Here is a 24,266-nt window from a genome sequence, read left to right as displayed (position 1 = left end):
TAAATACGTAAGAAGAAAGATTATCTATCGTTTCGATTTTTTTTTTTAATTTTCGCCCAATCATTAACGCCCCTATGGGAAACCTGGGTCGCTCCTTAGTTCACCTATAAGGTGGAGCCGGTCTAGTCCATCTGTATAGGAAATCTGCCTAATAGTAGTGTAATGTTTTCAATACGTTCATTTATTCTTGTTATAAACATATCATGTAGGATTGCTTGATGGGTGAATAACTCGTTATTTTAACGCAATGGAGCATAGTGATGTTAAAAACGGTAGCATCCGTCCGGAAATAACTATGCATTACAGTGAGGTACTTTAAATTATCGAGCTAAGTACTACGTAGTCGTAGTTTGGTCCAAAACTTGCTTTTCATTTCTGCGCTTAAGAAAGCATAACTGCATAAGTCATGCTGATTTTTCAACAACTCCAACTTTGCGATTTTTTCGCTAATTTGATTTTTCGGAACATATTTTTAATTGTAAGCTAAAGTGAATACTTTCATGACTTTAAATAATCAGGAGAACAAGCGTCAGGCCGATTATATGCAGCATAAAAACCTGACTTCAACGGCGTGCATTTCATTTTTCCCTCTCGCTGTTCTTGCGACTGTGGCATGGCGGGAAAAGCTTGCGACGCCGAAGGTGCCTACGTGACTTTCTGAACCTCTCCCTCTGCCAGTGTATATCGTAGTTGGCAGTAGCGGTGTGTGGGTGCACCAATCATGGGGGACAAGAATGGCTGGGATCAAAGTCAGTTGCGAAAATACGACATTCCCTTGGATGAAATACCAAGGCTCGACGTAAATGATCCACTAGTCGACAAGTACATATCGGAAAATGTAAGTGATGCTTTATTTCTCAGAATAACAACGTTTTCAATCTTAATTTGAGGTTGGGGTTGTCCGTAGTATTGTTTATCAACTTGAATTGGGAGCTGTCAACGTCAGTGCCACAAATAAAGACTTCGCTTCTTGTTGTGATATTACGCCACGAACAGATAGTGAACTCATTTTATTTTTATTGTATAACGTATGTCGATAATTTAAAAAAATCTTGTTATGTAATTGAATTCTTTGAAACATTTCTTGAAATGTAATTGAAGAACTTGTATTGTTGTAGGAATAATGTGGCTTTAAATTTTGCACTTCTAGAAACCGGTTGTTATAACGGGAACAAATTTGGTCGGCTCAGCAGAGAAATGGGATTTAGAATACTTGGAAAAACATATGGGTGTTGCAGACCACACGGTCTTTCTTTCTCGCAACCACAAATTCAAGTATTTCGATGACAAAAAGGTCCCACATGGTGCGAATGAAGGAAAAATAGACTTTACGCCTCCAACACGGCGGCTTGACATGAAATTTCCTGAATTTTGCCGGCGCCTCAAAGACTGGAAGAGAGGAGAGGAAAGGTATTACTTTTTTCAGCATTTTGCCATTGCCTCCTGTGTTTGTTTTGTGATTTGATTCTCACTTTTTCTTCGATGTATTACCACAATGTGGATTTCACAACATACCGTAATAGCTTCAGAACTGAACTTTGGAAACATCCCATAAACCAGGGCTATGGGACATGTAGTACATAAATGGAAACATGTACTGGTTGGAAACAGGTTGTGCTTTATACTGGTTCTATTTAAAGTAAAACAGAGGATTTGCACTTTAAGACAGCTTTGTTTACAGTTCTACATGTTAAGTTCAATTTTGTGTGTTACGTTGAATATTCAGCTGGCTACACTATTCTGTGATTTTTCATGCCATATGTCATTTCTGCTTAATAGAAGTTTCCTTAAACATTCTTTAAAATGAACATTGTCTAATGGAAATGAAACTTTAACATAATCATTGACTTTTAAATGAGATTTAGCTTTTCTAGCTAGCCTCACAAAATGTCACTGTATGCATTGACAGCATATAAGATAAATTAGGTAGCACAGATAAATCTCTGTTTCAGGCTTTCCATTTAATTATGAAATCTATTCCCATAGTTCTTGTGGGGTATTATTTGCTGTAGTTCTTGTGGGAGTAGGTCTCAAAGTTTTTATTGTACTTCGGATGTTTGATTGGATGATAACGCTTCCTGTCACATTCTTGACTGTCACTGAATATAAATGTAGATGCTTTGATGCAATTGTACATGTTGTGGAAATGTGTTACTGTGAAAGATACTCGGTTGTCTTTAGATCTTACATAGATGTTCATATGTCTCTAATTAGTGTAGTAAATTTATTCCTTCAAATAGATTCGGTAGTCTCAAAATGGTCATGTGATGTTCCTTCTCACATGTAGGGGGGTGTACGCCTCTTTCCTTGTTTTGAACAGGCTGTAAAAGTTTCCCCAATTTGTTGTATTTTACTAAAGCTTCAAATAATACTTTGTCAACTTGAAACCAGACTGGCACCTTTAAACGTAGACTAGACTTTGGGTTACACTACTGATTAGTATGTCATGACATGAAGATTTCATATTCATATTTGTTGGCTTTGCCAACACTCAACCTCACTCCTTCAAAGCTAATCTAGATTTCTGAGTGCATACAGGTCAGTCTGTCACCACAACCTACATTCCACAAAATAACACATACTGAAAGGAAAGAAATTTTTTCAGTGTTTCTTTGATCACAAATGGCATCACATGCCACACACTTATTATGTTATGGGGTGAAGCTGACACCCAGCCGTGGGCAATTCAGACATTTAATTGTCTTTTTTTTGTAATGTTTAATTCATACTATTCTTCAAATGATTATCATTTTTTCATATTTTTATGTTTGTTTGCTCTTGTAATTTTGAATTCCAGGTGTAGGAAATGACACAGTTTTATATAATCATTGCCAACAGCAGCCACCATTTGACATCAAAATCTGGCCGAAGGTCTTCTCCCACCCTCCATCAGGGTGTTGTCATACTCTATTTTTTTTCTTGGACACCAGGAAGGAACTTTATTTGCTCATCAACCATCCATTCATATGGCTTCATGCTCTACCAACGCCATTTCATTTTCATTATGAGCATAATTATGTTTCCCTCTTCCACTTGTTCCCTAACACATTTCTGTATTTTCTTGTTATCTTAGTAATTCCGAGTGTGCATCTTTTCATAGCATCCTGAGCTGCCGTCAGTTTTTGAATTAGTTTTTGTATTAAACAGACTCATTTCATTGTTATAAGTTGAAACTTAAAATGTACACTGAGAAAAAAAAAAGGTCCCCGTTTACACAAAGCAGGCATTTTAATTTCGAAGATCTTATTTAGTTTACCAAACTTCACACAATTTTTGTTTTTCTGCTGTATTCGACTGTCCGTCAGCCATTATTTTCAAAGACTCATCAGGTGATTCTTTGACTTCATTGTTGACTTATATTATTTTGTTTTTGATGCAACAGTAATCTTCCAGTTGCAGACAGAGGACATCACGTACCATTCTTTTCATTTCCTGGGAAACAAAACAGTCTGAATACATATTAAGTTTTACGATCTCTCAGAAATTTCCTAGTCTGCTGCTTTTCTGTTGCAGTGTTACCTAACTTGAGTGGAAATATCTTGTTCACCATTTTCTTAAGATTAGGAAATCATTTGTAACTGGGCTAATGGAGGAGGTGTGGGTGCAGTAATCGTTGTCTAGGGAAGCCAAATTCTTCAAGTAAATAAAGTATAATTTGGTTATTTTGTGTTATATGTAGAAATGGCATAGATTATCGCTGTATTTGTGTCATCGATGGATACTTCTCGTAGTACCTTGCAGTAATCACTTGGTTCTTCTGCAAAAAGTGTAATGGTTTAGATACAACCTGCCTGCTGATTCCTCTGAGGGACATGCTTTTGGTTACACACAACTGAAATGTACTGCTTCTTTCTTTCATTCTTCCTTTTTTTTTTTGACAGGCAGCAAAATGTGGTACCACTGACACATATAGAATTAAAAGTGGCTCACCACAGAGATTTCGGAACGAATAGTTCCTACCTGAGGGAGGTGAGAGGGATAGGATGCGGAAGTTAGAACGTGTTTTTTGCTCACGTATTGTCATTTCTGGAAACCCAGAATCTACTCTGTAGGAATCAACATGGATTCCGGAAACAGCAATCGTGTGAGACCAACTCGCTTTATTTGTTCATGAGACCCAGAAAATATTATATACAGGCTCCCAGGTAGGTGCCATTTTCCTTGACTTCCGAAAGGCGTTCTATACAGTTCCGCATTGTCGCCTGATAAACAAAGTAAGAGCCTACGGAATATCAGACCAGCTGTGTGACTGGATTGAAGAGTTTTTAGCAAACAGAACACAGCATGTTGTTCTCAATGGAGAGACGTCTACAGACGTTAAAGTAACCTCTGGCGTGCCGCAGGGGAGTGTTATGGGACCATTGCTTTTCACAATATGTATAAATGACCTAGTAGATGGTGTCAGAAGTTCCATGCGGCTTTTCGCGGATGATGCTGTAGCGTACAGAGAAGTTGCAGCATTAGAAAATTGCAGCGAAATGCAGGAAGATCTGCAGCAGATAGGCACTTGGTGCAGGGAGTGGCAACTGACCCTTAACATAGGCAAATGTAATGTGTTGCGATTACATAGAAAGAAGGATCCTTTATTGTACAATTATATGATAGCAGAACAAACACTGGTAGCAGTTACTTTTGTAAAATATCTGGGAGTATGCGTGCGGAACGATTTGAAGTGGAATGATCATATAAAATTAATTGTTGGTAAGGCGGGTGCCAGGTCGAGATTCATTGGGAGAGTCCTTAGAATATGTAGTCCATCAACAAAGGAGGTGGCTTACAAAACACTCGTTCGACCTATACTTGAGTATTGCTCATCAGTGTGGGATCTTTACCAGATCGGGTTGATAGAGGAGATAGAGAAGATGCAAAGAAGAGCAGCGTGTTTCGTCACAGGGTTATTTGGTAAGCGTGATAGTGTTACGGAGATGTTTAGCAAACTCAAGTGGCAGACTCCGCAAGAGAGGCACTCTGCATCGCGGTGTAGCTTGCTGTCCAGGTTTCGAGAGGGTGCGTTTCTGGATGAGGTATTGAATCTATTGCTTCCCCCTACTTATACCTCCCGAGGAGATCACGAATGTAAAATTAGAGAGATTCGAGCGCGCACGGTGGCTTTCTGGCAGTCATTCTTCCCGCGGACCATAGGCAACTGGAACAGGAAAGGGAGGTAATGACAGTGGCACGTAAAGTGCCCTCCGCCACACACCGTTGGGTGGCTTGCGGAGTATAAGTGTAGATGTATATGAAGTATATAAATGAAGGTCAGTTCACTCAGACCCTGGATGAAAAGCGCCCACCTGTAGTGAGAATGAGGGCAGAGACACGTCTTGTCAGCAGACAGTAATTGTTCCAGAACTTTGTATGATTCTTCAGAAAGCCTTGAAACTTCGATTTGGATTTTTGTACTGATATTCTTGAATTGTTGCTCATAATTCACAAGTCATGAAACATGGGTCACGTCATGATATTAAACATTTAAAAAACATCGATTATGATAACACACGTTTCCCGAATATGTAGAGAGTTCAGTTTTCCTTTTTGGGATTTACAAGTTGTTTAAAACGTAGTAGATGTACATCTCAGGAGACAGGATCATGGCTTTTGGTGAGAGTACTTAAAGGAGATATAAATCAAATGACCTCAATTAGGATTGTCTACTCTTCTTTTGCTCCCACTGTAGGTTACAGGCAGTCCTGCATTCAGTGTGTCAAACATGCCAGTACATATGATTCAGAGCTCAATGATAGGTTACATTTCTTAATTTTGGATACCACTTCTGCATCTCTTGTTGTGGACGTAGTAAACACAATGCTGTCTGCTAAGTGAGTGTGGCTGACTGGAAATTGGTCAAACAAGTCATTGTTAATTAACTTGTGTTTGATCCCCAATTCTCATACGTTGCCATGCGTCTTCTCAGCGTGTGCTGTTCTGTTTTCTCCAGTGATCTCACAGTTCATTGGAAGTTGAATCTTTATCTGTCTTTGTTTCTTCACCCTGCAACAGTATCAGGTGACACTTGAATAGGTCTTTGTGTATCTACAGCACACTGGCTATTTTCTTCAATATTTGGTTTAATATTATCTTCAGTACATAGTGTTTTACTTTCAGTATTGAGTATTATAAAAACTGGGTAACTTGTTATTGATAGTGTGCTTACACTTTTTGTACATTCAAATCTGGAGGGAGCAGCAGGAACTTCGTGATAAATTATTTGATATTTTGTAATTTTATCCTTTTGCTTATCGTGATTTAGTAAGATAAGTAGAGCATTTGAAAAACCCCAGCTCCATTTTGAAATAGTGAACAAAGGTGACAACGTATTATGGAATATGTTGCAATATAACTTCATTGTTCCACAGGCTTCATTTTATTACCTAATGTTACTGATTGAGCTATCAAGATAGATCATCTTGAACAACTTTTCTTCTTTTTAGTGACTGTTCCTTGTGATGGCAAGGTAACAGATATCTGTGTTAAGCTACCAAAGTAACATGTAGTTGCATAATTAACTGCAGAGTTTAATTACCACATATGAGGATGAATTTAAAAGTTTGATAACTAAAACAATTTCCATTCAGCTCATTGCATTTGAATTACCTTGAAGTTGGCAATATTTCCATGTTACTTTGACCAGTGATGTTGCCATTGGCACTACTTTTTAAAGTGAAAGTTGACCTAAAGTGCACTTTCAGTGTCTGTAGCTCTGTTGTACGCAGATGTTGGCAGTTCATTGACGTTGGTCGTAGCGTTCATGTGACAGCATATGATAGCTAATGGGAATTGCTGAATCTGGTAATTTCTTTTGGAAGAAGATACAAATTGATTATACTTGCTTCTGATATGGAGAGGTCCAGAATAACTGTCAAACATCTGGCTATTACAAATTTTAAGGATGCATATTGATGTTTGTGTTTCTTTGGTGATTGGAAAAATCAAGATGTGCAGACAGACGGACTTGTAGTTAAGTCTGAGGCCTAGGTTGGGTGGAATGTGACAATTTGTTTGTGAGTAGGCAATGACTAATCTGTAGCATCACCAGAGGTCTATGTTAGTTTGGAATGTGATACTTTGTTTGCCAGTTGGTGAAATCAACAAATCTCAATATTCAGATATCTCCGCCCAAACGGGCCATGAAGGCCAATGGTACTGACTGGCCGCCGTGTCATTCTCAGGCCCTAGGCTTAACTGGATGCAGATATGGAGGGGCATGTGATCAGCACACCACTCTGCTGGCCATATGTCAGTTTAGGAGACCAGAGCCGCTACTTCTCAATCAAGTAGGTCCTCAATTTGCCTCTCAAGGGCTGAGTGCACCACGCTTGCCAGCAGTGCTTGACAGACCAGAAGGTCACCCACCAAGTGTTAGCCCAGTCCAACAACTCTTAACTTCTGTGCTCTGATGGGAACTGATGTTATCACTGTAGGAGGACCATTGGCCAATATTCAAATAAGATTGCTGTAATAGTTTGAAGTGTTGTGTAGCCTGAGATATTCATCATTTCAGCAATCTACTTCTATGTCTTACTCCCTAATTTTCCAAAATTTCTCATGATGTAGTTAGATTATAACATTATATAGCAGAATACTAGCTAATTACGAGCAAGAAACTCATTGGCTACCCACTGCTCTCTCAAGATATGTAATGTCGGCTTCCCGTGATAAATTGTGCGAACCATTACCAACAGCAGCACACAGAGGACAAGCAGCTGGCACTGTAAGTGCAGTTTCAACAAAATTCGTCATGGCAGACTGATCTCTGAACAGTCTGGGGTCTACATTAAGTTGAAAAGTGACAGCTCAGTTTCAGGTGCGCAAAGCAAACAAATATCTCATGACAATCCATTTTTTAATTCTTGTAAATAAATAATTTGCACATTACAGTGTATGTTTCTGTCCACAAAGAAAATCCTGTTTTTGCCACTGTGATGTGGTATTTTCAGGTTTTTTAAACGTTTGAAGGTGTTAATAACAATTATGTACTGCTACTGAGTAAATGCCTTATTCACAGCACCACTGGTCAAATTCGATGGGGTTTTATTGTGTCCTTCACTACTCCTACATTTGTTTCAGTAAGATTCTAATTTTTTTTTCTGAGCCCAGAACAGAAATTAATTTCCATCTGTGTCTAATACCCAAGCAAAGCACAGATAAATTTCTTCCATTAAAAATATTTAGAGGCTAGAAAAGACTAAAGAAATAAGGGAACATGTTTTCAGAAATAGGGTTGAAGCCCAGTTTGTACACTTTTGACATTTCGGTAGTCATTTTGTTGACAGGCACGTTCTCCTGGTTCACCATAATTTCGTATGTGCCATGTGTACTACATTTTGGTCCAGCTTGTTTTGTGCACAGCCTAGAAATTTTGTATAGCAGGTAGTTCCCACATAATTTGCTCATGAATCCTGCGTGTCAGAAACTGAGTGAGGTGGTGCAGTGGTTAAGATTGTGGACTAGCATTTGGGAGGACAGTGGTCAGAATTCCCATCCAGGCATCCAGATTTAAGTTTTCTGTCGTTTTACTGCATATATTAAGGTAAATAACAGGATATTTCCCTTGTAATGGACACAGCTGAATTTCTTCTCCCTGCACCATCTCCAGTCCTGACGAAATGTTAATCTCAGTCTGATTCTTTTTGGATCATGCATATAATTTTGTGTACTCACTCTGTGCCAGAAGTCCAGACTATGGTTTTACCTTTCAAAATTGGATTTTGTGAAATCCTTCCACAAGCATATTTGGCCTGTAATCAACACCTGTTATGCACTCAAATTCTTTGTATACAAAATATAATTCGTAGTTTTTTTTAAGATTTCATCTGAGATAATTGTTATCTGAAGAATCTCATAAATTTAGTAACTCACTTTGTGGTACCATGTTTTTGGTAATTTCTTCATACAGAGCCTCGATTAAATGTTGGAAATGCACCATATATGCAGTGCCTTTTTGGCTGTATTAGTATTAATGGCTAAACTGAAGAGTCTGATACCACTTCACAAACAAACGACAAACAACCAAACTGTCACCTTTCAACCTAACCTAGACCATGGGCTACACTGCAGACCATTTTATCACTGCAGTATGCATTCCAAAATGTAATACAGTCACCAAAACAATATTGTCAGTGTTCCGTTTTTTCCTCCTTTGTGGACATGTTACATGCCACATCATCATTTACTTAAGTCGGGGGGGGGGGGGGGGGTTGTCGTAAATTTTTGTAAAGTAATAAGAGGGAGTGCCATTAGAAACATGCTAAAAAGGCTGGCAGATGGGTTGTGAGCATCGGAGGGGAGGTTGTTTTAAAGGTCACTTGCATGTTTTTCGTGAAGACTCAAAAACAGTGGCAGCAACAGTGTTTATTAGAAAAAAAGACTACATTAAATTTCCTACAAAATGGTCTTACTCATTCTTTTTCTATGACTAATAATCCTCATCATAACATATAAGCTTTAACAGCCGGCATCTTCATTAATTAAAACTTCCAGGCTGAATTGCCGTGGTCCATATATAAAACTTCTTCTCCTTCCTGACGTTTCGTTGCCTACTGCGGGCAACATCTTCCGAGGTGAGTCGGCGACTGGCTGCTAGGCGCTGGAGGTCCCGCTTATATAGAGCGATTAGATGGCGCCACCACTCATCATGTGCTTTCGACTTAAAACTATCTCTGGCTAGTGCCATCTCTCTCGATTACAGGTAATTATTTTCATGCATGTAGATCTCTATAGCTTCTCTATACATGTGGGTATAATAATGTGAGGTCCTAGCTATCATGTTTGTCTCATTAAATTTTATTTCATGATCACCGTCTTTGAAAACGTGTTCTGCTACAGCTGATTTGTGAACTTGTCCCAATCTACAGTTCCTTTTGGTGGGTATTAACACTCCTTTTAGTTGTTCCAATATAAACCATGCTACAGCTACACAGAATTTTATACGCACCTGGGGTAGCTAAGGGGTGTCGTGCGTCTTTCACCAATCTTAAACATTCACTAATTTTCTTGGTAGGTTGAAAGATTGTCTCCATTTTTTTGATGTATTGGTTATTAAATGGGCAGATGGGACTTTTGGGCACAAGGTATATAGAAAACACACACACACACACACACACACACACACACACACACACACACAGATTGTTACCTACATGAGGATTCGAATCATCATCCTAGGCAGAAGAGAGGAGTCATAAAAACTTTAGTGGACTGGGCTAATAACATCTGTGAGCCAATTTATTTGTAAGATGAATTAAGCCATTTGCGAATGGCTTAAAGGAGAAATGGGTACGCTGACGACGAGATAGATCGAGCACTACACCCTAGAAGAAAAGTGTCCGAAAATACACGACAACAACTACTGTCGGCTGGAAAAGTTTTTTTTCCATTTATTCATAACATCACGGACTGTATTGGGAAAGTTTTGGCCAAGTTTCAAGTGGAGACAGTCTTTCAACCTACCAAGAAAATTAGTGAAAGTTTAAGATCGGTGGAGGACGCACGACACCCCTTAGCTACCCCAGGTGTGTATAAAATTCCGTGTAGCTGTGGCATGGTTTATACTGTAACAACTAAAAGGAATGTTAATACCTGCCTAATGGAACACAAAAGAAACTGTAGATTGGGACAAATTGACAAATCAGCTGTAGCGGAACACATTTTCAAAGACGGTGATCATGAAATAAAATTTAATGAGACAAACATGATAGCTAGGACCTCACATTATTATACCCGCATGTATAGAGAAGCTATAGAGATCTACATGCATGAAAATAATTTTAATAAAAACGAAGAAGAAATTAAACTAGACAAGATATGGCGGTCGGCTTTGCACCAACGAAATGACAATCGATTACCTGTTATCAAGAGAGATGGCATTAGCCAGAGATAGTTTTAAGTCGAAAGCACATGAGGAGTGGTGGCGCCATCTAAGCACTCTATATAAGCGGGACCTCCAGCGCCTAGGAGTCAGTTGCCGACTCACCTTGGAATATGTTGTCTGCAGTAGGCAACAAAACGTCAGGAAGGCGAAGTAGTTTTATATATGGACCATGGCAATTCAGCCCGGAAGTCTTAATTAATAATAATCCCCATGTTGCAGGAGATGGAAAAATTGGAAATTATTAAAAATGTTATTCTAGCTGCATAAAATGAATGTTTTATCTTTAAACAAAGTCAGTTGAGAACAAATATTAAATATTTGTGCCACACCTAAGTGCAGCAGAGCCATATTAAGGGATAAGTTGTGTTCTGGGGGCATAACAGTGTTGAGGGGTGGGAGGAGGATGTGTGCGGTAGAAGAGTGAGGGAACGAAGGGTGCTGGCTTCTGTTCATGCACTTACCTCCTTCATAACTGAAGATCAAGCAGGAAGTTTCACAAAATTAAAGCAAACCTCCCCAACACACCATACAAATCATTGACATTGCAGAAAGCAGGCATGCCGGAGGCTTTTTTTTTTAAATCCCCTCCCTTCCGCAAAATGAGATAACATTAATAACGCTACTGGATTGCAGCTATGAGTTACTGATAACAGTAGTGCAAGAAACACACATGAACAGAATATAAATAAATCTCCAAACATTGTTTCAGACTGCTAATGGTGAAATTGGTTCTTGAAGCTTCCTGGCAGATTAAAACTGTCTACCGGACCGAGACTTGAACTCGGGGCATTCGCCTTATACAGGCAAGTGCTCTACAGACTGAGCTATTCAAGCACGACTCACTAACTGTCCTCACAGCTTCAATTCTGCCAGTACCACATCTCCTACCTTCCAAAATTTGCAGAAGTTCTGCAAGTTTTGCAGAATAACTTCTCTGGAACCTCCTGGCAGATTAAAACTGTGTGCCAGTCTGAGACTCTAACTCTGGAACTTTGCTTTTCACGGGCAAGTGCTCTACCATCTGATCTATCCAAGCACAACTCATGACCTGTCCTCATAGCTTAATTCCGCCAGTGAGGATGGGTCATGAGTCATGGTTGGGTAGCTCAGATGGTAGAGCACTTGCCCATGGAAGGCAAAGGTCCCAAGTTAGTCTCAGTCCGGCACACAGTTTTAATCTGCCAGGAAGTTTCATATCAGCGCACACTCTACTGCAGATTGAAAATTTCATTCCGGGAACTTCTCTGAAGTGTGGAAGGGGGGAGATGAGTTACTGGTGGAAGTCAAGCTGCGAGGACAGCTAGTGCATCGTGCTTGGGTAGCACAGTCGATAGAGCACTTGGCTGCAAAAGACGTATGTCCTGTGTTTGGGTCTTGTTTTGGCACACACTTTTAATCTGCCAGGAAGCTTCATATCAGCACACTCTCTGCTGCAGAGTGAAAATCCCATTCTGGAAATTGATTTTTAATCGTGCTAACATTCGTCCCTGCAAGGCAACTTCCCTCTTCATGAGCACTGCTTGCTTTTTCAGCTCACAGACTGACTATACTTACCAAGCATTTTCTGTCCAGTTCTCTTATGTGATGGTAGACAAAATTACTCCGGTGAGCTTGTGTTTATATAGTGGAGTTATTTTCAGTTACTTAAATGAGTATTTATTTGCAATGAGTTTTTACGTAAAGTATAATCCTGTAAACAAGGGCTGAGAAGGGTATAATTCATAAGTGTGATGTTGTCAGTGCCCTGTGTACTGATGGCAGAAAAGTGATTGGATTGATACATATGACACCTTGCTGCTGACTGTCGTTGACTGTGCATTATAAGAATGTAATTATGTCATAGTTAGATGATAGTGAATCAAAGAATGACCAGAAAGTACTGCACTTCTCTCACTGTTAATTACTGCATAAATCTCTTCCATTCAGAAACTGCTGTTACTTGGAGGGTCGGCTACATTGAGTGAAGTCATTTACTACAAATTCACAGTATATCTTTTAAGATGGGTATGAATATGTCTGATGTGATGGGACTGATCATGTTAAAGGTAAGAACAGTAAACTGCTGTAATGTGTTGCTTGACTATTCTGAAATTCTATTACAGTTTCTGGTCATTCATTAATTCACGATGTAGTGACTAAAAAACAATTACACGGCTTTACAATACACTGTCATTGGTAGACAGCAGCAGGTGTAACATTTACCAGCCCCATCCCTTTCCCACCAACACTATATACTGGACAGTTACAATTAAATTGCAGTTACTCATGGAGGTGGGCTGTAATTATCATATGGCAGCGGAAGTTGGTAGATAACAATAAGACTACCGACAAGAGAGCTCTTGTTAGTGAAACTGTTCTATGTGAATGGCAGCAGTAACAGTGTTGCATTGATGAGTATCGCTGACTGAAAGCACTGACGTGAGGCCCAAGGTCATTTAATGGTTTAAAAATGAGATAACAGAATTCAAAAACATGGGTGAGTTTAGTGTGGCTCCTGGAAGAGGAACGTGTCCTATCCCGTGGAAGTTATTGACAAGGTTGCTGCTGTTATAATTGGCAATGAGCATGTGCCCCAGACAGTGCTAGTGCCTGTGCTGTGTCACAGGAATTGCCCATCAAATGGCCAGCAGTATGGGAAGTTTTGCAGTTTATTTTGCACTAGTAACCATACAAGATCCAGACGGCATAGCTGCTGAAACCTCATGATCTGCAGCAATGTTATAAATTTGCTTTTCAATTTTCAGCACAAATCAAAATTGTATGGAAGAGCGCAACTGTATGGAAACCTATGTTGTCATGTAAGATGGGGCAACACTTCATGTGGCTTTGCCAGTGAAAGATCTACCTCCATGAATGTGATATCTCCAGAGGTTTTCCAGATGCGTGGCCCGCAAGATCACCTGGTCTGAGTCTATGTTACTTGGGGCTATCCAAAAGAACTTGTTTACGAAGAATACACTTAGGCTGTACATTATCTGAAGGCCAGTTTATAGGAACATACTGCTCATATTCAACCAGGACTGTTGTGAGCAATTGTTGGTCATGTCGGTTTAAGGGCGCAGCATCTCGTATTTCCCCAGTGCTTATATTGAACAAATTGTGTAAGTGGCTGTAAAAATAAAGTCAACATTATGCCTTTCTCACATGTTTAACCTTTTTTGCCCATGCCCTTCCCTAATCCATTACATATGGAAACATATCTAGACGTCTTTCTTGCATTCACAACACCAGATTTTCAGCTGGTGGCCAAAATTAGAACTAATTTTCTTTTCCTGTATAAATTGGTTCTGCATTAATGCATTAGAATATCAGCAAAATTTCACTGCCATATGATATTTACAGCCCACACTGGATGATGTCTGTGAGTAGCCTCACTCTGAATTATAACTATCTGATAGGTCACTGACATCGTAGCACTTAGAAATTAAACAATTCTCAGCCATTGTTTACAGGAATGTATTTGATGTATTAGCTCACTTAATGACTGCAAATTTGGTACTCATTGAAGAAACTTATAATAATTCCACTGTATTAACACTCACTCACTGGAGTTATTTTGCCTACTTGCATAAGAGAATTGAAATGTAAGTGCTTGGAAAGAACAGTCTGTCTGTAAACTGAAAAGTGAGCAGTGCTTGTTGTCTTCAGTAACTCATAGCTGCAGTCCGTTTACTGTTAACAATGCAATGCCCCCCCCCCCCCCTTCATCAGGCATTTGTGCACACTCTATCGGCAGCGATTCATAAAATGCTCCGTGGAGAGAGCTGGTATAAGTTTATGAAAAATCTTGTAGAGGTTGCTTGTAACAATGTGTGGTAGTTAGTCTGGGGAACCACCTACTCGATCTTCAGTAGGAGGTACAGGAATACAATCCAGTGACCGACCTTTCTGTGACTTCTACTCCCACCCCCCCCCCTCCCCGCCAACAGCCCTGTTACACCTTGGAACACACTGCTGCACTTACATATGGAACACACATTTAATATTTGTTTTTAAAGCACTTCGTTTAAAGATGAACATTAATTTTTTGCTGTTACAACAGTGTTTTCAATCATCTGTGATTTTTCAATCCCCTGTGGGGATTTTTCGTGAGAAAAATGAATAGGGCTTTTTCATAGTAAATTTAATATAGTTTAATTGTGTACTGGGAAACATTTTCACTAGAAGCCACATTTTTACAGATATTTGTTTTTGGTGATATACTAAGCAGTTTGTATTTTGGTGTACTATACAGCTACCTGCGTAATGGAAAAGTGAAGTAAATTACAGTATGCTACACCCTATATGGGGACTCATTGTATGAGGGAGAATAATGGTACGGTAATGAAAAGTAGCAGTGAGGACAAAAATAAGCTGAAACACTTCTGTGGTAACATACAGAAACGAGGCATGATTAACTTGGCACTCTTTAGGGCAATAAGCATGGGATATTTGCCAACATAACTCAAGAAGCAGTAGAGGGGAAATTTTTATGACCAAACGAAAGTCAGAAGGTGTAAGAGAGATTCTCCTTGACATTGGTGTAGAAGAGATTTACAATTTGTCACTTAATAACAAGAGATAGAGGACAGCTTCAGACAAGATGAAAAGCTGATGACTTCGAAGCTAAAGAACGCTATGGTGAAATAAGTCTAGTTATACATGAAAAGAAGTCGCACAATATGGTTGAACCAAGAAGGTGTACATAGCGTATTATCACAGGTGACAAAACCTAAACAGTCTCGTTGCACTGGCCTAGGCCCCTGCACTTCTCTACTCTGTGTGTGTATCTGGGCCGCAGTAGTCAATAAAAATGTTTTATCCATGTATGCGAAAAATGTGACTTTGATGCCTTAACATAGCTGTCATTAAAAACACTCATACTTGCATCTGTTTGAGCAAAATTGTTACAAAAATAACAGTTTTGATACTTAGCAAAATTTCTTGTTGTTTTGTGGGAATGTAGCACATTAATCAAGCCAGCTTTGTGTTGAAGGAATATAAGACAGTCAAATTTTGACCTATGTAAACAGGAAATAGACAATTGCTATAGCGGAAGGCATTTCATGATCTATGGTGATTGCTAATGCAGTGTGGGTGGTGTAGCTTGATGAGTAGAACCAACTCTCACTCACACACACACACACACACACACACACACACACACATTCATTATGCACTATGTGAATACATCAATGTAGATTGCTGAGAAAGTTCACTAGGAGTAAATCTCTCTTATATATAAAGGATGATCAAAATGTTTTTGTTCGAAGGATGTACAGTCCAAAATTGGTGTGCCAGTTGGGCACAATTGCTGTGGGCATTGAGGCAGTCATCCAACCAACACACAAAGTTGAAGGTACCCATTTGATAAAACACTGTGTCCTACTGTGTGAAGAAGTCCGTAACTGTCCATTGCACATGCTCAACTGACAGGAATAGTTGAGCCTTCGAGGTCTTGTTTAAGGAACCGGAGGCTTTGTAATTGCATGGAGAGATATCAGGACTACAGGACAGGTGCTAGAGTGTCTTCCACTCGAGGTGTGACTTCTGTGTTACTACATTTGCAATACCAAGACGTGCATTGTCATGAAGCAGCACCATCCCTTGTTGCAGGTTTCTCAGAATGTGGTTTTCAACAGACATGCTGCTCCATAGAAATTCTTTGTCCTTTGATGGATGCTTACTGGTGTTTGTTTTGTGGCAGCCAAGAAAAGAATATTGGCACGTCGTTCCTGTTTGGTCGCATTCCTGTTTGGTCGCATTTGGTAATAATGTCCCAGTGTAGTTCATGTGTCCGCATCAGTGCTTATACACTTGCATCACAGTTGTGATAGGTTGCATATAAGATGCAGCAGCACCCTCAAAGGGAAACTGTTTGATCACCTCTTATATTTTACTTGTGATAGAAGATTGTGTTAAATACGTAAACACTTTCCGAGGCACCATCCTGTTGGAGATGATATGCTGTTGTCTCCCTCTGACCATTGAACTGACTTAACCACCCAGTTACTGGGAGACTTAGAGCTTAATGTGGATTCCAAACCACAGTGCACCTTATTTCTCACATCAATAAACTTTCCCAGAAGTAACAGATAAAAATCTAATGGTTGACTGGGAATCGAACCCAAGACCTTTAGATTTGCAGTCTGGTACTGTACCACTGATTGATTGTGGACCTTGAAAATAAGTTTCAAATTGTCTCGAATCAATGAAAAATCAGAAATAATTTAGGGCATTGTATTTTGTTGTCAAACATTGTGTAGTGGTAACAGTTGTGTTGTTAGAAATATATTGCCAGGAACATATCTGTTCAGAGTACCTGCTTATTTAATGACTCCACAAACAAAAATATTATTGTATGCATATTTGAAAGAAAAAAAAAATTGACTTCTGTGTTATATGTCATGAACGTTGTTTAAAATTCTGTTACGTTTTGGTGAATTGACACCATTGTAATTGAGATTTAAAACTTACATGAATTGAAATAGTTGTTAGATGAAAATTCGTGTCATTATTTCTAGATAATGTATTTTCGCATTAATGATTTCATCGTCATTGCATCAGTTGTGTACCATGTCTTGTATTTTAGGATGTACCTCCAGCAAGCACTGAATAGTTCTGTTGGTCAAGCAATAGTTCATGACTTTCTTAACTTCAACTGGGACTGGATCAACAGCAAACAAAAAAAGAATGGCTGGGGTCCGCTTACATCAAATTTGCTTTTGATATCAATGGAAGGTGAGAGCTTGGAGTAATTTGTAAAATGATTACTGAAGAAATATGTGTAGTATTTTTGTTTGTGGTATTTAGTTCTTTTTGCTACTATGTGCTGTAGATTCAGTTTAACTTATTTTTCACAGGAAGAGCCGTCTATTGCTGTATTCTCTGTTTTAAGCTTTTAACAGTTAAATGTACATTTTGCAGAACAGTTATGGTCTTTCTAGTGTTGACAAACAGAGTGTACTTAAGATTCCAACAACAAGAATGAGATCATTTCTATTCTTTGACAAAAATGTGAATTTGTAATAATTAATCAGCATTAGAAACAGCTATAGCAGCTGCTTTATTATAAACAGAACTTGGGCTTTCCAACAGTTAATTGAAAACTGTGATAAAAGGCATCTTTTCTTTTTGGATATTGGTGACAAAGTAAAATTGTTTGCTGGAACAAGATCAAATTCCATATTTCCTGTTGCTGTCAATGTCAGAACACTTAAATTGTCTTCTTACATTCACTACATAGATAGAAAGTTGCGTACTCTCTCTCTCTCTCTCTCTCTCTCTCTCTCTCTCTCTCTCTACCACCACCACCACCTCGCATCTGCTATTCACACTTCACCAGCATCCTTTGTGGTAGGATGGTGGCTTTGAAACTGTATTGAAATGATCTATTATAACCACTTAAAATCTTCTCGGAAACTAGAGTGTCGGCCTAGTTTTTGCAAAAATGGAGCCAGCAACAGAGCAAAACTTAACAACAAGGGGGTGAGGAATACTTGGATGGCTCAGGTGATAGAACACAGTGTAATACCAGGTTACAAATTGTGGCTTGGCATAAAGAATGTAAGCTATCACAGTAATACACAATGGAAGGTGACAGCTAATATTCTATTGTGAATCAGCTACTTTCTTTCCTTGGAAACTGATGTAACTGTTGTTACCTAAATGTTGCAAACTTTCCTCCCTGTGAAGACTGTAGATACTTTTAATATAATAGTTGCAAACTTTCCTCCCTGTGAAGACTGTAGATACTTTTAATATAAACAACTGTTTGGCATGCCATTAGAAGAGCAGGAATTTAGTTGAAGTTCTTAAAAGAAACTGTTCTTTACAGTAAATTTTATGTATGTAAAATATTTCTCCCTTCCAGCTGTCACATTAAATTGAAAAACGATGTTTTCAGGTAATGTTACACCATGCCATTATGATGAGCAGCAGAACTTCTTTGCCCAGATCAAAGGCTATAAGCGATGTATTTTATTTCCACCTGAACAATTTGAATGTTTTTATCCATACCCAGTGTACCATCCTCATGATCGGCAAAGTCAGGTAAGCTTCGAAACAAGGGAACTCAATATATCATTTCAGAAAATGTTTTAAACATTTGAGAGCTTCCATCCTTTCTGCTGTTGCTCAGGTTGATTTTGAACGGCCAGACTACAGTAGATTCCCAAAGCTTCGAGAAGCTCATGGCCAGGAAGCAATTCTGGGTCCTGGAGATGTTTTGTACATACCTATATACTGGTGGCATCACGTAGAATCCTTGATGCGTGGTGGTTACACAGTTTCAGTTAATTTTTGGTTTAAGGTATGTATGGAATTTGATCAACATTTTATTTGTATGATATTCACTTGCATTTGTTAGAAGAAGCTCCAAGCTATCTTATTGAAATGTCGTAACACATTCTGTATGAGAATGTTTGAAGAGGAATAAGGGAGTTCCTCACACAAGGTCTTCATAATAATACAGTGGAGTGTTGGTTTTTTTAACTAATTGGTAGACGCGAGTATTTGGGAAACTGGTTTATTAAGATAATCGAACTGTATACTGTTATTTACCAAAAAAATTATGTATATCTATGATACAAATCTCTTTAAACAAAAATAGGTAATACAGATGTATTTTACATGTGCAATACATACTATGTATAGACTTAACACTTTAAAAAAATCCTTTGTGGTCTGCTTTTGAGCTGTGTAAGCAAGCCTCCCTCCTTACAAGCAGCCAAGTTGTGCACATTTTTCAGGGCAGGTATTTCATACTGGTCCCTTTCATTTTGAGCTTCAATCCGTCATAAGGCAGTATCCAAACATGCTTCAGAAGCAGCGGGTATATTTTCGTCTTCATTTCTGTATCACTGATGAGGTTCAAAATTTCGCTATTGTGTGTCATTTGGTGCCCTGGATCTGCATCAAAGACAGTTGTCTGTTCTTGAATGTCTGCTTCGTCACATTCATGGCAATTGGGTTCTTTTAATTGAGAATTAGGGACACATCATTCAGTTCATCATTTTCAGCTATATCTTGGAAAAAACCTGATATTTTATTTTAGGGATTTTTTAAATTATGTTTCTTTACACCGTCCCATACCGTTCCGATCATGTAGGATGCATCTTTTAAATCAATATTTTTATGGTTTTGTGACAGACTTTCATCTCCCTCCTCTTCTCTTTCTAACAATAACATACATAACAATTATGTTCTTTAATATTGTTTAAAAGCCTCAATATTGCCTTGATTTGAGTGCTTTAAAAAGGCAGTTCTATTAGATGCAAGGCACACCACTTCTGTGAACTAGTCCTTTCCTTTAAAGATATCACATGATGGATGAGTTGGTACATTGTCAAGGAGCAGTAATGCTATCTCCCTTTTGCCAGTCTTTCAACTGATGAGCTTTTACAGAGGGTACAAACTCTTCCATAAGTCATTTTGTGAAATATGTACTATCCATCCAGGCACTCTTTTGTGTAGTGTAAATAATAGGCACCACAGACATTCTAATGTGTTCGAAACAATGTAGTTTCTTAAATTTACCAATGAGTAATGACGACCATAGGCAGTTGGTGGCTTCCAGTAGCATTAGCACAAGCTAAAACAGTAATAAGATCATTGCTTATTTTAGGGTGTGGTGCTGCTAATTCTCTATGTGAAGCAAGAGCTTTCTTGGCAAAGCTTACGACTAAGCCAAGTTTTGTCAGCATTGTTCATGTTTTCAAGAACATAATCTTCTTCCCTCAGTAGGCCTACGTCACTTAGTTTGATTTTTTTAAGTATTGTTGGTGATGTAGTAGTAGACAGTTTTTGTCCATGTATTTGAAGCTCACAAATGCCGAATCTTGACTTAAAGCATTTCAGTCACTTTGTGCTTGCTTTAAAATCCAATAGCCCTCAAAGAGTTTCATTAAATTGAATTGCTAGCATGAGACCAGAAATAGATCCTTCTTGTGACCTTTTTAATGTGAACCACTTTTAAACAGCACAATCTAGATCCATGTTAATGACGAGCTTCGTAGTTTTATGACTTCTTGATCCATCAGTAGAATCCAGCTTAGATATAAAACTTGCGATGTTTGTCTTCCCTTTTTTTAGATCCGTGATCGTTGATTTACCAACCTCGTACTCAACTTGGTTCCAATTAACCTTTCTCCAACCTTCTATTAATGTCATATTTATCTCTCATAGGAAGGAAAACATGTTTAAGTTTATGCATTTTATATTGCAAGTTTACTTTATGCAGCAAAGTTGACACAAAATGTTGTAACAGAGGGCAGTTTGGCATTGATGCAGTGAGGGGATGGTGGGAAGACTGTAGTGTCGGAAGGGCATCATGCGCGAGCAGTTAGTAGTTTGGTTAAGCGATAATTCGGTTGGTCGACTTACGGATAATCGACGCTCTGCTGTTATGTAAATAGGAGGTGAAGTGTTTGTTGTCTTAACCTGCCACTAGGTGCACTTGCTACCCATAGTGTGTAAACCCTGCCAGTTGATGATGCACCATTTCAAAAGTCTGATCTTTTTTTGTGCACACCCTTCCTCAAAGCTGATATTTGTTTTTCAGTGTGTACTGATTATTTATTTAGGTGTTTCATTAAACTATTATAGTTGTATAGAATTTTAAGATATCTGCCCTCAGTTGAGTTGTGCAGGCTTGATTAGCCGGTTTCCTTGTGTATTTTAGTTCAACCATTGTTGAGATTTCTTCAGTACATTGCTGCTCATTGTGTTGACAGGCTGGTCCAACGGGCCAAATAACATACCCATTGAAGGGCCACCAGAAAGTGGCAGTGATGCGTAATGTAGAGAAGATGTTGATTGAAGCATTGCAAAACACGCAAGAAGTTGGCCCACTTCTCAGAGCACTGGTCCTGGGCCGATACACAGACTGATGATACTGTGATTATTTTTGTACTACTTGTAAGATAGCTGTAATCATTTTCCTTGTCACAGTCATGTAGTAAAGAGCTGTATAAGTTCTAAAACTGCTGCCATTCATGTACTCCTTGAAGCCATAAAGCAGTTTTGCTTTGGTTTGATATGGGTTGCTTTCATGCCTTCAGTGATGCTCCTTAAGGTATGTTCACTTGGCAGATCCATTTATTATTTGTGTAATAAAGTGCTGTTGCATTACAAGATTGTAGTGCATCTTGCTTTTGCTACAGGGACTTTATATTCATTGCTGTAATTAACATAATTCACTCATTGTCATATTTTAAAACCACTTGTGATTTGTTTATATATGTGATCCTTGACTGTCGTTTAAGTTTACAGGGAAATGGAAAATGTGTCATTAGTTACCAAAAGTTAACCATTTTTTAAAAAATTTTAAAATTACTGCATTAAATGCAAAATGTTATATGGAATGTGATAATTTATTTCTTTCATATTGAGCAAGGATTGATGTGCTCTATTAATTGGAATTTCATGAAGTTCCAATAATTGTGCAGTTGCTAGTGGCATGCTGGGACTTCTGAAAAGTATAATTTTGTAATTTCTTTTTGTACATGTTGTTGACATGTCCAGTTTAGAACAGAAGCAGTTTTACATTAATACTATTTTATTGCACTAGACTATATCAGCAAGTAATAGCTCAAAATTTTAACACTTCTTTGTGGAGGAAAGCAATTTTAAAAGTATAGTTCATGTTTTTATGTTTTGTCACTTAGACTAAACCTATTTCGCTGTGTTTAGTTGGTATGTATTACTATTCCACAATTTTTACTGTGTGAAAAATAGTGACAAATAAGGAATATTTCCAAATGTAATCATTGAAGGATCCATAATTACGTGAGAAATGAGATCCTGCAGTTTAGTTGAGTGGCTCACAGAAGCAGTTGGACTCTTTTTACATGTATATATGTATTTCACAGTCCACCTTGCCGCATGTAAAAGTGTGTGTATCAATATCCATCTTCCACCCCTCACCTAAATTTTTTGTGAGATGTGTGGGAAGAACATGCATCCTCAGAATACTAACAATTTACAGTGGATTTCCAAAAGTGGCAAATATGTCAGACACAGGTGCTCTCTTTCATACACCTGAGAAAGAAGTTGAGCTGTTTGTTAGTAAGTGTGCATTCTCAAAATGGCATGTCTCATGTTAGTCCAATTCATCCACTAGGTGCGTTAAGAAACCTTCATTTCCTCAGATCGTCTACTCAGTAAAAGGACAGAATTGTAAACACAGCAACCATACAAAAACTTAGCGACTGCAAGCTAGTGCTTGTATGAGCAATAGCCCACAAAAAATATGAAACACACTTGTAAAATATATATTCTGTGAAAGAATTGTTGAAATTGTTTACTAATATAGTCCACACTTAGTGGGGGGGGGGGGGGGGGGGGGGGGGAGGGGGTTATGGAGTATGCCATCAGTAATTGTATCTGGATATACTGTAAAAATAAATTGTAAGCCTGATTGCGATTAAGTATTGTGCAATAAAATACGTGTTATCATCAATTTTTTTTAAATTTTTTTATTTTAATTTTTTTTACTGGTAAACTTAAAATATGCCAAAGCATTTCTGTCTATAAATTCATAAAATGTATTTGAGATGTCTCTTTTTTTTATAATAGGATAATTTTAATAAGCTCAGCTGCTACCGGAAATAATTTTATTGTATTTCCGCCTGTTAAATTGGCGTAAGAGCAAAAGACTACCAACCTTTATTGTGTATGGTTTGTACTGAGGACCATTAAACCCTGAATACAACACAAAATATAGTGTGTGACTGATGGCAAATGAATTTTGAAATGAGTGTTTCTAAATTAGTGTTTAATAAAGCAATTTTATTACATAAAAATGCAGAATTACATCACAATTGTCATCTCATTGCAAATGTTAAGTGTGTGGGATTGTGCTATATCATGTTTGAGACAAGCAGTGTATGTTGGGTAGGCTATCTTTTCATTTATGGTCACAAAGTGCTGAGCATCTGACTGTAATATTCAGCGGTGATTGTCAAGGTAGTGCTGTTCTCATCTGCAATAAAATATGGGCTAATGCTGACAGTTGCATATCACATTGTTAAATGTTCAGAATGGAAATATTTTTCGTGTATTTTAAAAGGATTCTCTTAGTCTTAGTAACAGAAATTCTGAAAATTCCTGGCAGATTAAAACTGCGTGCCGGACCGAGACTCGAACTTGGGACCTGTTCGCGGGCAAGTGCACTCCGCTGCAGAGTAAATCTCATTCTGGGAACAGAAATTCTGTTGAACATTTCCTCTCAAATGGAAATGAGCTTTATTACCATTGATGATTAATGCTTTTCCATTTCCTTCAAGCAGCACTTGCATTTGAGGCAAAGTTCTCCCATTACCACAATTTGATCTTACGAATAGCACACAGTTCGTATGGTTGAAACTCTTTAATCCTTTCATAATGTGCACACTGATTCCCAGGTTCAATTCACGTG

The 24,266-nt window shown here is 38.4% G+C and overlaps 1 protein-coding gene across 1 annotated transcript; it reads left to right on the top strand.

Annotated features, from left to right (window-relative positions):
• The first annotated feature begins 687 nt into the window (after positions 1-687).
• Positions 688-23,178, top strand: LOC126163064 (hypoxia-inducible factor 1-alpha inhibitor-like). The gene is made up of 6 exons (XM_049919966.1): positions 688-838; positions 1,151-1,410; positions 17,442-17,590; positions 18,756-18,901; positions 18,990-19,160; positions 21,583-23,178. Exons 1-6 carry the CDS (start codon positions 722-724, stop codon positions 21,736-21,738), a joined length of 999 nt encoding a protein of 332 aa, XP_049775923.1. The 5' UTR covers positions 688-721; the 3' UTR covers positions 21,739-23,178.
• The last annotated feature ends 1,088 nt before the right edge of the window (positions 23,179-24,266 follow it).

The sequence above is a fragment of the Schistocerca cancellata genome, chromosome 2 (genome assembly GCF_023864275.1).
Source record: "Schistocerca cancellata isolate TAMUIC-IGC-003103 chromosome 2, iqSchCanc2.1, whole genome shotgun sequence".
NCBI classification, from domain to species: domain Eukaryota; kingdom Metazoa; phylum Arthropoda; class Insecta; order Orthoptera; family Acrididae; genus Schistocerca; species Schistocerca cancellata.
Note: the sequence above shows the minus strand (reverse complement) of the source record. Positions and strands in the feature narration are given on the sequence as shown.